The sequence below is a fragment of the Peromyscus maniculatus genome, chromosome 21 (assembly GCF_049852395.1).
Source record: "Peromyscus maniculatus bairdii isolate BWxNUB_F1_BW_parent chromosome 21, HU_Pman_BW_mat_3.1, whole genome shotgun sequence".
In the NCBI taxonomy this organism is placed as follows: Eukaryota; Metazoa; Chordata; class Mammalia; order Rodentia; family Cricetidae; genus Peromyscus; species Peromyscus maniculatus.
This window is the reverse complement of record NC_134872.1, coordinates 10,228,927-10,243,759: the sequence shown is the minus strand read 5'-3', so window position 1 is coordinate 10,243,759 and position 14,833 is coordinate 10,228,927. Positions and strand designations below refer to the sequence as shown.

The following is a 14,833-nucleotide window of genomic DNA, read 5'->3' as shown; positions in this document are numbered from 1 at the left end:
CCTTGGCATGCGAGGTAGTGCTCTGCCACTGAATTACACCCCAGCTGTTATCTAGCCTTTCTTCTGTGTGTGTATGGTTCTGTGGAAGACAGGCATGTGCATGTCATGGAGCACATGTATGCATGTGAATGTGAGCATGTACGTGCCATGGCACACATATGGAGGTCATGGGATAACTTCAGGTGTTGAGATTCAGCTTCCTCTTTCTGAGACAGGGTCTCTTGTCTGCTGCTGTGGTTTCCAGGTTAGCTGGCCTGTGAGGGACTCTAGGGATTCCCTTGTCCTCACTTCCCATTTTGCTGTAGGAGCACTGAGATGATACATCTACCTTTATTCAGGTTCTGGGGATTTGAACCCAGCTCCTGATGTGTGTGTGTCAAGCACTTTTATCTAGGGAGCCTTCTCTCAAACCTGCTGTCTGGCCTGTTTTATTGCTTAGCAGTATGAAGGACCTGGGAGTTTCCATAATATATAGCACCTCCAGAAACTAAAGGGCCACAGTTTCTAGCTCCCACTGGACACTTGAATTGGCAGTTGTTCAGAACAGTGTGTTAAATCCTGTTTTACTGGGGTTATTGCCTGGTTGGTTGTTCAGATGATGGGATTGTGATAGAGCGGGTTCTTCCTGCCTGGCCTAGCTGATGTTACATGCCACTTACTGTCTTAGTTACTCTTCTGTTGTGGTAATAAAACACCACGACCAGACAACTTATAAAAGGAGGGGTTTATTTGAGCTTACAGTTCTAGAGGAATAAGAGTTCATCACCGCAGGAAGCATGGAAATAGGCAAGCAGGCATGGTGATTGAGCCTCGTCTGAATCATCATGAGAGCTCACATCTTAGTCCACAAACAGGAAGCAGAGAACACACTAGGAATGACATGGAATCATTTGAAACCTTAAAGCCCACACCAGTGACACCCCTTCTTCAGCAAGGCCATGCTTCCTAATCCTTCCCAAACAGTTTCATCCAGTACTGGGGGACCAAGTAAACATACTAGCTAATGAAACATTCTCATTCAAATAAGTATATTCCACTGTCTGGCTCTCATAGGCCCAAGGCCATATCATAATATAAAATGCATTTAGTCCAACTTCAGAAGTTTCTCAAAGTTTTAGTCTCAACACTGTTTAAAAGTCCAAAGTTCAAAACCTCTTCTGAGAGTCAAAGCAATTTCTTAACTGTAACACCTTATAAAATCAAAAAGGAAATTATATACTTATAATAGCATACAGTGTCACAGAATATATATTACCATTCCAGAATGGAGGAATAAAGGAAATGCTGGACCAAAGCAAGACTGAAACCCAGCAGGCAACTCCAAATCCCGTAGCTCAGTGTCTGATGTCAAAGAGCTCAGATGGTTCTTCCTTCCCGCTTTGCCGCCTACAATACACTTCTCACTCTGGGTCGGTCCCATTCCCTTTCTGCAGTTCTTGTTGGCAGGTGTTTCATGGCTATATCATTTCCAGTATCTTGGGACCTCCAATGCAGTCCAGGCTTCACTTTCATAGTTTCACAGGATAGCTTCTCGGGGCCTCCATGCAGGGATTCTACTGCCACATGCCTAACCTCAGCAGCTCTCTGTAACCACAGAGGAAGATTCCATGATCCCTTTACTGGTGTCTCCTTCGTGGCATGAAAGCTAGCACCACATGGATGATGACTAGCAATTTGAGTGAGCCTTGGCCCTCTAGAATCACACTTGCAGCAGCTTTGATTTGCCATTCCTTTTCAGGAGCCAAACATTCCTTAGGCCTTTTTCTTTTACATCCAGAAGCTTATCTGAGTGGAGTCTTGCCCTGAGAATACCCTTCCCTTTATTCCAGTGTGATTCAGGATTTTTCTTAATTTTCTAACCTCTTTCAGCACAAGCATTGGTTCCAACATTAAATTTCCTGGTTGCTCTTTTTTCTCTTCAAACTGTGCATTTTTATTTCTTTTTGCCTTGATTGCTCTTTTCTCATTGTAGACCTGCATAAAAGTGATTATATATATGATATTATATAATAAGCATGAGACAGTTGATTATGGGCTGCCTTGAAATCTCCTCTACTAAAGAAATTAGCCCATTAACTTTTCAGTTTAGCCTCAGCCAAGTTCTTAGGATGAGAGTAGAAAGCAGCCACATTCTTGCCCAAAATATCACAAGAATGTTCTCTAGCCTTGTTGCTAATGTTGTTCCCCTATGAAACCTCTTGAGCTGGGCTTCCATAATCCTTGTTGCACTCAGCACTGTCTTCCAAGCTCCTACTAGGATAACTCATTAAGGTCTGCTTATGATGTTCAACCATTTTTCTATCCCAAAGTTTTGAAATTTTGCACTTTGAGCCTTCCACATCCTCCAAACCCACATGGCCAAATCTGTCACTGCAAATAGTCCACTCCCTGGTATCAACTTCTGTCTTAGTTACTTTTCTGTTGCTGTGATAAAACACCATGAACAAGGCAACTTACAAAAGGTGTTTGGGTCTTATAGGCCAGGAGGGATAAGAGTCTGTCACCATCAAGGTTGGGAGCATAGCAGCAGCAGGCAGACAGGCATGGCCAAGGAGCCCCAACTAAGAGTTTACATCTCAGCCCACAAACAGGAAGTAGAAAGCACACTGGGAACGGCACAAGTCTTTTGAAACCTCAAAGCCTGCTCCCAGTGATACACTTCCTCCAACAAGGCCACACCTCCTAATCCTTCCCAGATAGTTCTATCAAATGGGGACCAGGTATTCAAACATAGGAGCCTGTGAACAATTCCCATTCAGACCACCATGCATTCCTTGGATAAGAGCTATGAATAGACTTTAGTTGGCTTCACTGAACCTCTAGAACACAGTACACGTATAAACTGAGAAGTTGCCTGAATATAAACACAGGCTTGGTACTACAAAGGCTAAAACATTGGTAAATAGGGTTGTGAGGTTTCCCATGAGACTCTTCTGCCTGTGGTTCTGTACACAGAAGGTAGTGTCACAATGTTATTGATAAAGTTTCCCCTGATGTTATGGCCTTCTGCAGATAAAAACAATTAAACATGTCTTCCACATTGTAATTGTTCTACCTGTATGCTATAGTTGGTCATCTGAGATGTAAATATGTCCTTCAGAGTAGGGCATGAATTCAAGGTGAAATACTATGTGGATAGCCCAGAATGTCAACACGGTATTCTTTTTCATTTCAGTCTAATGCTGATGTCCCTGTACAATGTGAGCATCAATTCAAAAGGCTTGAAATACATCAGTGAGAGTCCTGGATTTATCCCTTTGCTGCGATGGCTTTTAAGTGGTAAGGAGTGTTCAGCTATGTTCCTGTACAGTCATATGCTCTACCTCCACAGCTGGAGGAGGTGTTAGTGTATTAGAAATCAGGAGCCATTATCTTACAGTGTTTACTATTTAAAATGGCTTTGCTCTTTTGTTGGAGTGGCTTCTAGAGATGGAAGAGGAATACTCTTCATGGTGGCAGCTTTCAAGCCTTGGTACCCTCAGACATTGGGTTCTCAGAGCCTGTCCCTGCTTTGTGACTTCCTACTCTAGAAAGCCAGTTGGCATGTTAGTGGTTCCTAGTTATCTTTCTCACCTGTTAGTTTTAGTTTTAATTGTGACCTTTGACACAAAGATCATTTTATGAAACAGCACCAACCTGTTCCTTCTCTAAAAACAGAATAGTAGATATATGGTGGACATGGAAGGAAGAGTCCAGAAGTCTGGGCAAAATGAAATGGGAGACACATGAAGTTGCATATGGATGTAACTTCAGAGTTGTAAATAAAATAAAACTTTCCATATTGCTTCCTTTCTTGTTTACCTTTACCACTAATTTAGCCTAAAATCTTGTCCCAATTTCTTCATTATCGTAAAGCCTAAAAAGTATACATGTCATTCAAATATTCAAATGACAAAAAATGGAATTTCATTTTTTTGCAATTCAAATTAATGTTTTTGAACTTTAGTTACTCTTGATATGAATGTATTTTTTTCTAACAGTTCTATTGAGATCCAATAATTGTATATATCTTAAATGAAAAATTGATCATTTGAGTATAAATATCTACCTTACCATAGTCAAGGTAACAAAAGCATCATCTTACAAGGCATGTTCCCCTCTCTCCCACCTGCCCCTCACTTTCCAGAGAGCCTCTTTTCTACATTGTAGTTTAGTTTCTATTTTTTTTCTCGAAACAGGGTTTCTTTCTGTAATAACCCTGACTGTCCAGGAACTCACTTCATAGACCAGACTGGCCTTGAACTCACAGAGATCCACCTGCCTCTGCCTCCCGAGTGCTGGGATTAAAGACGTGCGCCACCACCGCCCAGTTTAGTTTCTATTTTCTATAGTGATTATTGTATCTTACTAGTTCACTGCTTCCTGTTACACACTGTTCAGTTATTTAGATGAACCTTTTGGGTTGTTTATTCAGCTTTGACATGTTACAGACATAGATGCTGGAGTCTTCTTTGTGCAGGGAGATGTGCTGGCATTTCTTTTGGGTGGATCCTAGGCACAGAATGGCTGGGTCAGATGGAAGAGGCATATTCATGTTTTTAAACTGTCAACTGCTCTGCCATTCACATCCCCACCAGAGGTATAGTATCAGCTGCTTGTCCTCACAGTTTTTGGTCTGCTCATACTGTTTAGGTTTAGATATTCCAATAGGGATGTCTTGGTACCTCATTGTTTCATTATTACTAACAGTGTTTGAATGAAACAAAGAAATAAAACAGAGGGAGGCTGGAGAGGTGGCTCAGAGCACTGACTGCTCTTCCAAAGGTCCTGAGTTCAATTCCCAGCAACCACATGGTGGTTCACAACCATCTATAATGAGGTCTGGTACCCTTTTCTGGCCTGCAAGGATACATGCAGGCAGGCTACTGTATAAATAATAAATAAATAAATCTTTAAAAAAAAAAAGAATAAAAAGGAGGACATAACTGCTTCTAGGTATGGTAGAGGCAAAGATTTATTGTAGATAAGAGGAAGAGCATCGCCAGAGGCAGAGACATCTGGGAGAGCCCAGAATGAACATGACCTTGAGCTGGGCCATGTGAGGAGATGCGGGAAGGGAGAGCCAGGAGACCAAGAGGCCAAAGACCAAAAGAATGAAAAAAAGAAAAAGGCTAGCGCAGCCAAAATGGCTGGATTGTATAGGGAAGAGCAGCTGAGGGGAGGGGAGGGGAGGGGAGAGTGCAGGGCATATCAGCCAGGACCCTATAATAGGTAGGGACTGAGGGATGCCGGGGAAACCTGGTGGCCAGGGTCTACTTTGATATGTTAAATAGGAACCTCAGCCACTTGTTCCAGGTTTAAGGCCTAATAGTACTGAACATCTTTTCATGTGTTTCGAATCAATCTTGATGGTGTTGTCATCTTAAGAATCATAAATCCTCAAGGGCTGGAGATGGCTCAGCGGTTAAGAGCACTGGCTGCTTTTCCAGAGGACCTGGATTCAATTCCCAGCATCCACATGGCAGCTCACATCTGTCTGTAGGTCCATTTTCTGGGGATCCAACATCCTCACACAGACATGCAGGCAGGCAAAATACCAGTGTTTGTAAAATAAAAATAAATAAATCATTAAAAATTCTTTTTTAAAAAGAAGCATAAATCCTCTAACTAGATTCTTTTTTTCCAAGTTGTTTTGGCTATTTCTAAGGCCGTTACCATGAATTTGTGAATAAATGTGTCACTTAATACTAAAAAGAAACCCTTTTAGAAATTTTATTGGGAGTCTGTTGAATCAGTAGTTTATTTAGGGGAGATTTGACTTATTAGCAATATTAAACCTTCTAAGCCAGTAGCCCGGATGTGTAGGGAATCCTCCTGTGTCTGTATGTCCTAGGGACAGGGTAAACTGACCTCCTTGGCTTCTGGCTATCATTTGAGGGATGTGTGTAGAGTGAACATCCTTACAGTGGGTGTAGAGGTATTCTCTCCCTCCAGAGCAGAATGTGTTTGGCACCTTTGTAATGAAGATACTTACCTCCAGGGCACAGGCCAGGCATGCTACTATCCTTGTGAAAAGATGTGGATTCTCTGAGCCTGGGGTCCCTGTACTGAGATGCAGTCTATGTCATGTGAATAGTCTGTGGCATTGGATCGTGAACCAGCACAAACGTGGGTAACTCTGACTGTAGCTATGACTTAAGAAGTGTTGTCTCAGACAGCAGTGTATTGTCTGTCAGCATCCTTCAAAATGTAGCATATAGCTTGTCAACCTACAAGTAGGGTCAAACGCTATGCTTCCGCAGCTTAAGGGCTAGTTATGGAGCTTTAGATCCACATGCCCCAGGCCTGGATACTCAACTAAACAGCTTTTTTTCTGTTGAGAATACATCATGAAACCAGGTGATTCCTGGCCTTAGTATCTGTGTGCAGGTCCACAGTACTAGCCTATAGGGCTAGGGGAGATGGTTAGGGAGAAGAGAATTGAAGAGGAAGTCCCAACTGAGCAGCAGCTGCTGCTGCTCTACACAGACCACATATGTACTGATTTATTGTTGTCAGTCTCCTGTAAGGCAAGGCATTACTGCCTGCTTCTCAGGCGAGGAGGCCAAGTGCCTTGCTGGAGGTTAGCAGCTGTGTGGCAGTGGAGCTGGGTTTGAACCCTGATTGCCTGCTGCATGGCCCTGTCCCTTACCCTAGCTGCTCTGCAGGCACTAGTCCGTTCTGGAGATGGCCTGCTTTAGTAGCCATTGGAACTGGCTTTGCTTGGTTTTGCAGAGACGTTTGCTCTCAATCAATATGCCTGGCTCTGTTTAATCCAGTTTGCACCAGTGACCCTCCAGCAGCCTTTGTGATTTGTTTGCTTGTTCATGAAGGAAGTGATGAAGCTAAGTGTTCTCTGATGCCCTAGCTGTGCTAATCCAGAGTGTTGGTGGGGTGAGTGAGAATCTCAGCACTTCAGCTGAGTTGATGCTTTTCTCTTGGGTGTTCTCTGATGCCAGTAGACTTCCTGCCTTGACTTTGGGTCATGGACAAAATGGGGGTGGTTCCCAAGGTATCTTAATGTACCACTTTGCTACTGGGGCTTCCCAGGATTTCTTGTCCTTGAAGACAGTTCCTGTTCTTTGAACATAGCAAGCACACCCAGATCCTGGGATCTATTGCAAGCTCATCTCACTTGATAGCTTTCAAACAAAACATGCTGGACTCAAGTCCCAGATACTTAACCTCTGAGTTATGTGTGTTCTATTTTATGTCACTTTAATTTTAAATGCTTTATAATTTAATGTGTGTTGTAAGTTTGTTTTTGTTGCTGCCAGTGCTGCAACCTGGGGCTGCAGGTGTACTCAGCAAGTCTGCTGCTGAGCTGCTTCCCCCAGCCCTACCCTGAAGTTTAGAAAGAATGTGTATTATCATGAAGTAGGGAAACAGGAACACACTGGCTGCCTGGGAAACTGCACTGCTTGTGTATGGTGAGTGTGCTGTTGCTCTCAGGGCCTGACCCTGTGACTTTGGGCCTGGAAAGAATTTGAAGACTGGCTGCCTATACTCTTTTGCCATTAAGTAGATCCAATTTGTGAAAATGTACTCGATTTTGAGATTCTAATAATTTTTGAAAGGTCTGAAGCAAAGAGCTTGCTAACTCAGAAATCAGTTCCTGCAATTATCATATAATCCCATTACGGCGCTTGACGAGTTTAAAGAGAACAGCTTTAGACTCACTACGCAGATGTGAATTGAAGCTTTTGTACTGGTTAACTGAGCTAATCTGCTGGAACTTCACTGCTCTGATCTGTGCAGTGGGGTCCGCCTCAGCGTCTTACCCCAATACAGCAGGTGGCGGCTCCCCCTCCCATGTCTCATCTAAGTACCTGTGGAAACTGGTTTCCCTTTACTTTGCTTGACTTAGGCAAGTTACTTCTGAGTTGTCAGACCCTCTGCTTCAGAGAACAGTTGTTGCTGTGCTTATCTCTGGGAAGCTCATCTCGTTCCCTCTAACCTTTGCTGGATTTCGTTTCCGTTCATCTGTTCACCTACGTGGCTGTCTTTTTCCCAGGCTGGGTCCAGATTCTTCACATTCCTCTTAAACCGCAGAACTGGCACAGAACTCTAGCAAATAGCTGATGAGGACAATGTGTGTTTGGGTGGTGACGGTGTTATGTAACTGCTAATGCGGACTAGTGTTAGAGTCCCACTTGCAGCTGTGCTGCTGCACTCCCTGCCCCAGCGTACAGTGGCGTTCACACATGGGCACATGGCCTTCACACCCCTCTCACGTCTACTTCTCTGAGTGATCTGAAGCACGGCAAGCTTTACAGACCGTGTCTTTAGCTCAGATCTTCCTTCCTCCAGAGCTCCAGTCTCAGAGTCAGCTGTTTGATGAATCCACATGCACATCGAATGGACATTCACATCCAGTGTTTACACCAGACTCCCAGTCTTGTCCACACCAGCTCTACCCACAGTCTTCCCAGTCCCACCGAATTGGAACTTTCCTTCTCAACTTATCAGGCTGTTTAAAACTTCCCAGAAACTCTTGATTTCTTTCTAATCTGTCACACCAAGATCTAGTTTGTTTGGAGTCCTAATGACTGTGCTTTCAAATTGTACCTGGGATTAGAGTAGTAGCTACCACTTCCTCCCTGTTCTGAGCCACCATCATCTCATGTGAGAACCTTCTATAGGTCTCCTTGTGGTCCATCTTCCAGTGCGTGAGTTGGGAGCCAGGAATAGGAGGGAACAGACCACAACCAGCTTTCTTCATTGAACCAAGAGCTGAAAGAGAAAAAATATTGTTAAAAATGCTTCTTTGAGCCGGCGGCGGCGCATGCCTTTAATCCTTTAAAGCACTTGGGAGGCAGATCTCTGTGAGTTCGAGGCCAGCCTGGACTACCAAGTGAGTTTCAGGAAAGGCGCAAAGCTACACAGAGAAACCCTGTCTCGAAAAACCAAAAAAAAAAAAAAAAAAAAATGCTCTTTAAACTAGAACAGTGAATTGTATCTAAAGAACAAAACTAGAGTAGGACACATATTAACTGAGAACTACTTGTTTTGTGGCCTAATTTAGCTTCCAGCTTGTGATCCATCTGCCTCAGTTTACTGTGTGCTGGAATTAGAGGTGACCTTCAGATTTTGTGGCTCAGGGCTTAGAGGACAGGAGATAAAGCCTAAGTCCAATTCTAGATAATAGCCTGGTAGATAACTCCCAAAGGTCCTTACTAGAGATGCTCCCCCAACTCTGGTCTTCAGGAAAACACATTTCTTTGACCTTTGAGTACAGTAGGGGGAAGTCTCTTTCAAGAATGAATAGCCAGGCTGATATTGGGTTGAAGGCTTGTTTCTTAACTACCTGGCTAGATCCTGTAGTGGTAATCTGCCCGTCAATTAGACTACGTCACTGTATCCATACATTTAGTTAGACATGCTCACATAAGATGTTTTGAGATGAGATTAGCTTTGGAAACAGTAGACTCGAGTAAAGCAGAGGGCCCTGACTGGTTCAGTGAGCTTTGCCCAGTCAGAGAGAGGCCTGTGTAGGACACAGAGGCTTGCTGCTTGAGCTGGAGTGTGGCCCTTTCTTGCCTCACCAGAAATGCTTGCACTAGGTTGTGATCTGATGGCTTCTAGACTGAAACTGTGTGTTGTTTCTCCCAGGTCTCCATTTCCTGCCTGTGGTTTTGGTACTTTGCAGTCTTCATTATTGTATGCCAATCTTTAGAGTTAATTGTGTTATCTCACTGTCTAGCTGCCAGTCTGTTCATTCATCCACCTTCACATCTTTTTGGCTGCATTTCTCAGAAGAACCACTTAGAAAAAGTTTCTGGAGAAACTTTTGACTTCAGCTAAGGTCTTAATGAATTCTTACAAATAGCATTCCAGGATTAAAAAAATATTTCTTTTATTTTTTGAGATTATAATATAATTACATCATTTCCCTCTCCCTTTCCTCCATCTAACCCCTCACATGTATCCCTCCTTGCTCTCTTTCAAATTCATGGCTTCCTTTTCATTAATTGTTGTTATATACATGTATGTGTATACATATATATTCCAAAATACACACATACAACCTACTCAGTGTGTAAAATGTTAAGTTGTTTTCAGGACTGACCATTTGGTGCTGGATAATTAGCAGTTGGTGTGCTCTTCCTGGAAGGACTGTTTTCCCACTCTTAGCAGTCCTTGGCTGCCTTTAGTTCTTTGAGTAGTGTTGAATACTCCTTGGTTTTCCCTAATCCACTTTGGCATGTCTGTTGTTGTCCTTATTCAGCTCATTTTTAGGCAATCATGTTGGTGGGACTTCATGGGTTGTAGCTTCTGACATTCCTAGGAGACATAACCTCACAGCAAACTCCCTTTTCTTCTGCCTCTTAGAGTCTTTAACACCCTCTTCTGACATCTGCAGGCACACACATGTATGCAGACATGCATACTCATAAGATAAAAATAATTCTTAAAAAAAACTACCACTAAATACATTAACCTTTGAAGCAGGTGGATAAAAGGTAAAAACCTTAAAAGAAATATCATGGACTGATAGTTGTCTCTCAGAGCAATAATGTGATCTCTTATTTGGAGAAAAAATAACTGCCAACCATGATCTGTATACCATCTCTCTCTCTCGTGTATTACCCTTCTCATTTTCACAGAATGCCTGATGTAAATGACTTAAAGTGAAGGAAGATTTATCTAGCTCCTGCTTTCAGAGTTTTTAGTTCTTCCTGACAGGGAGGGGTGGCAGAGTAGCTTCCACTAATGGCAGACAGGAAGCAGGGAGAAAAAGGGACCAGGGTTTGGGCATGTCTGTCAAAGGCATGCCCACAGTGATCCACTTGCTCCAGCTAGGCCCTAATACTTAAAATTCTTGCCTCCCCCCTACCCCCAGCCCAATGAAAAACCAGCTGGGAACACATAAGCCTGTAGGGGATTCAGATCATAACATCCATCAAATATCTTTCAAGAACATTCTAGACAAAAGAAAACTCCCAGCCTGTTAGCCATAAGCCATTGGTAGCAATGGACAGTTCTAAGGGATGTGCTTTGGGATGTATGTGGTCTTGGTATAAGATGCACAGGACAGTGATCAGAGACAGTGGCAAATGAGATGCTTGAATGATAGCACATAGTCTTAAGAAAAACTATAAGAAGTGTCAGAAATGGCTCCAGTGATGAGGGATATTTTAGTACTCTATGGGCAGTAACTGACAGATCAAAATTATCAAAAACTCAGCAAGGATGTGAATAATTTGCCTGCTGAATGCATAGAACACTGTGTCCAGTTAGAGAATATCTGTGTGCTTCCTGCATACATGGTCATCCACCAGAATTGGCCAGTTTATGGACTGCATGTCAGGAACATTCCACAGATGTTAGACAGCCAGAATCATATGGAGTGTCTTTTTAGGGTGGAGCGGAATGAAGCTGGAAGTCAGTAAAATGCCTCAGGCAAACACAAAGTAAGAGAGGTAGTCATAATAGAAGCCAGATGGTTTGGGATTAAATGATAAAAATATTACATCAAAGTGGATGAGTTGCATTTAAATTCTCATTCTCTCTCTCTCTCTCTCTCTCTCTCTCTCTCTCTCTGTATGTATGTATGTATGAATGTATATCTGGTGTGTGTGCGTACATACAACAACATGTCAGAGAACAACCCTCAGGAATCAGTTTTTTTCCTTCCACTGTGGGATCTGGGGATGGAACTCAGGTTTTCAGCTCTATTTTGCAAGCACCTTTACCTTGCTATCCTGTGAGATGCATTTAAATCAGAACTTAGTGGAAGGATTAAGTGCTTATATCAGAAAGGAAAAAAATGAAAAATTAGTGAACTAAACTTCTGCTGTAAGAACTTAAGAAATTAAGTGATGGTAAGGTGATTCGTTGGGCAAAGGTGCTTGCCACCAAGCTTAAGGACCCACATGGTGAAAGAAAACCATCCCTTGCAAATTGTTCTCTGATCTCCACAGGCATGTTGTAGCATGTGCCTTTCCAATGAATAATGAGTGTAATAATTTTGAAAAAGAACTTAAAGCCGAAAGAAGCACAAGGAAAAAAGTAGAAACAGAAAGGAGATGATGTTTCCAGGTGGGCCCAACAGCAGATCTGAGAGGAGTAGAGAGAATCAGTGAGTATCCAGTCTAAAGGACAGAGAATTGACCCAAACTGAGGCCCATGAGACATCGTCATACACACCCACAAAGGGAAAGGAAAAAGAGTTGGGTGGAGAAAATATTGCTGGAGAGACGACTCAGCAGAAAGAGCACTGGCTGCTCCTTCAGAGGACCTACCTTCAATTCCCAGCACTCATATGGTGGATCATAACCAGAGCCTCAGTTCCAGAGGCGCTCACACCCTGTGATGATTAATATTATCAACTTGACAGGTTCTAGAATGATCTAAAAGACAAAACTCTGGCCTGTCTCTGAGGGAATTTTAGACTGGGTTAATGGAGGGGCTCTGACTGAGTAAGAAGGGGGAAGTGGAGTAGAGCACCAATACCATATCTCTAGTCTTTTAACTCTGGAGGTGACGTGTCCAGCAGCCTAATCTTCCCTGGGGAGAACTCTGTCCTCACAAACAGTGAGGCAGAGTAAGCCCTTCCTCCTCACACTGCTCGTGTCATGGATTCAACCACAGCAAGAAAAGTTATCAGTAGAACCTGTAGCAATCTTTTTTTCTTATTAAAACTATGTGTATGTATGATGCATGTATGTGTGCTTGGGAGGGGGTAAGGTGAGTGTCACAGCGCATGTGGAGGTCAGAGGACAACTGAAGGAATCAGTTCTCCCCTTCTACCTTTCTCTGGGTTACAAAGATCAAACTCAGGTCCCAATTGCATTGCTCCCTCCCCTAGCTATCTTAATGATCTCGATAATGAGAGGCTGCCTGGAGTCTTGTTCACTGCCAGAAATGGTTGTAGAGCAAGGAGCTAAATACCAGTGTAGCACGAATCTTAAAAGTTCTTATTAATAAAAAAATCAAACCTGAAGCCAGGTATTGGGGTGAAGCTGGAAATCAGAGAAGCAGAACAAGCCACAGCTTCCTCAACTTGCCAATTCCTCAGGTGATCTTGTTTCCTCAGACTGGGTGCCTCTCAGCTGAATTGTGCTGCTCAAAAGCCTAAAAGCTTTACCAGGCTAGTTCCTGGTCCTCACACTTTATATACCTTTCTGCTTTCTGCCATCGCTTCCTGGGATTAAAGGCGTGAGTCACCATGCCTGTTTCCAGTGTGGCTTTACTCACAGAGATCCGGATGGATCTCTGCCTTCCAAGTGATAGGATTAAAGGCATGTGTGCCACCATTTCCTAGCCTCTATATCTAGTGGCTGTTCTGTTCTCTGACCCCAGATAAATTTATTAGGGTACACAATATTTTGGGGAACACAATATCACCACATACCAGCTTGGCCTTTGAGATTATCAAGGCAGCTAGCAACTGCGCTACCACCTCCATCTGAAAAGTCCTGAGGAAATCAGACCACCCATCACCTCAAGGTTGCGCTGAGAGAAAAGCATGTGGAGTTAGAGGCAGAGGAGCTCAATAGTATGGATTGTTGTCCTCGGCACACGCTATCCCGTGGCCCTCAATACCCTTCCTTCACAGTCTCCCCCTAACATAGTGCCTCCTTCCCAGTCTCTCTATGCTTCCTGCTCCCTACTCAGCCATGTCCCCATATCAGGGTTCCATCATTGTTATCAAACAAGTGAACTTCTCAGTTTGGGGAGGTTATATCAGCGCCACTTGGATTGGAGTTTGGGGGAGCCCAGGTTCTGTTTTCTGAGGCCTGTTCTCATGTGCGTTGTCCAGACTTCACACTGATAGGGCAGCACTGCTCACAGATTGTTGGGGGAAGGCTTCTGCTCCTGTGGAGCACTCCAGTCCCCAGGAGCCACAGCTCCACCATGCACTCTACCCTGTCAACAGCTGCAGGGTAGAGCATGGAAGAGAGCACTCAAAGCATGTTTGAGTACAAGAGACTTGTGGCCTGTGAGAGCTTGTGGTCTTCTTAGGTCACCATTTGCATCTGGGCAGTCCCTGGAGGAGCCTTGATCTGCAATAAGGCTGATGCTGTGAATAATTTATTACACCCGACTAATCAGCATATGTGAATGTGTTTATCATAATGTGCTCTATTAGCATACCACGGCAGATATTAGAGATATGTATATTTCTTAACTTTAGCAGAATTAGGACACCATTTATTTGTTTTTGGCTTTTTTGGCATATACTCTAATTTAAATTGGCATCTTTAATTTCCAAATGTTTGGAGGTTTTTCTGCTAGCTTTCTGTTACTGATTTCTAATATAAGGCCACTGTGCCAGAGAACATGATTCTAGTCCTCCTAAATTTGTGCCAGAGAACATGATTCTAATCCTTCTAAATTGTCAAGACTTGTTTTGTAGTTCAGTCTGGTCCATTCTGTAACTGTCCTGAGTACAGGTGATGGAGAAGGGTATGTTCTGGTGTTGTTGGGTGGAGGGTTTGTATATATTAATGCTTTCTTATTAGTTGATGATGCTTGTAGATTGTTTTTGTATGTCTTGGCTGGTTTTTTCTCCACTTGCTCTACTGATGATTGAGAGAGGAATGTTGAAGTCATTTGACCATTATTTCTGTGCTACTTTGCCCTGTTCCTCGGAAGCTTGTCTGCTAAAACCCCGTCTCCTATTGTTGTGTCCTCTTGATGAGTTGACCCTGCTACCATTTCTGAATGCCTTTTCTTGTCCCTAATAGTAACTCTTGCTCTGAAGACTGCTTTGATATCAGGCTTATTGCTAGATATCATACCTGCTTTCCATCTCTGTACTTCTAGCATACCACGTGTCTTACTTTTCTATTGCTATGACAAAACCCCATGACTAACGCATCCTATAAAAGAAGCATTTAATTTGAGG

At 43.1% G+C, this 14,833-nt stretch overlaps 1 protein-coding gene across 9 annotated transcripts in view; it reads left to right on the top strand.

The window, feature by feature from the left end:
- The window catches only part of Hsf2bp (heat shock transcription factor 2 binding protein), an 87,753-nt gene that overhangs the window by 42,647 nt on the left and 30,273 nt on the right, over positions 1 to 14,833 (top strand). For 5 of the 9 annotated variants that reach the window (XM_042265575.2, XM_076558501.1, XM_076558498.1 and 2 more), the window contains one exon: positions 3,176 to 3,279. The exons of the other annotated variants lie outside the window; for them this stretch is intronic. In XM_042265575.2, coding sequence (XP_042121509.1) covers positions 3,176 to 3,279 — 104 coding nt within the window. The remainder of the gene's footprint in view (positions 1 to 3,175; positions 3,280 to 14,833) is intronic. 9 annotated transcript variants of the gene reach the window in all.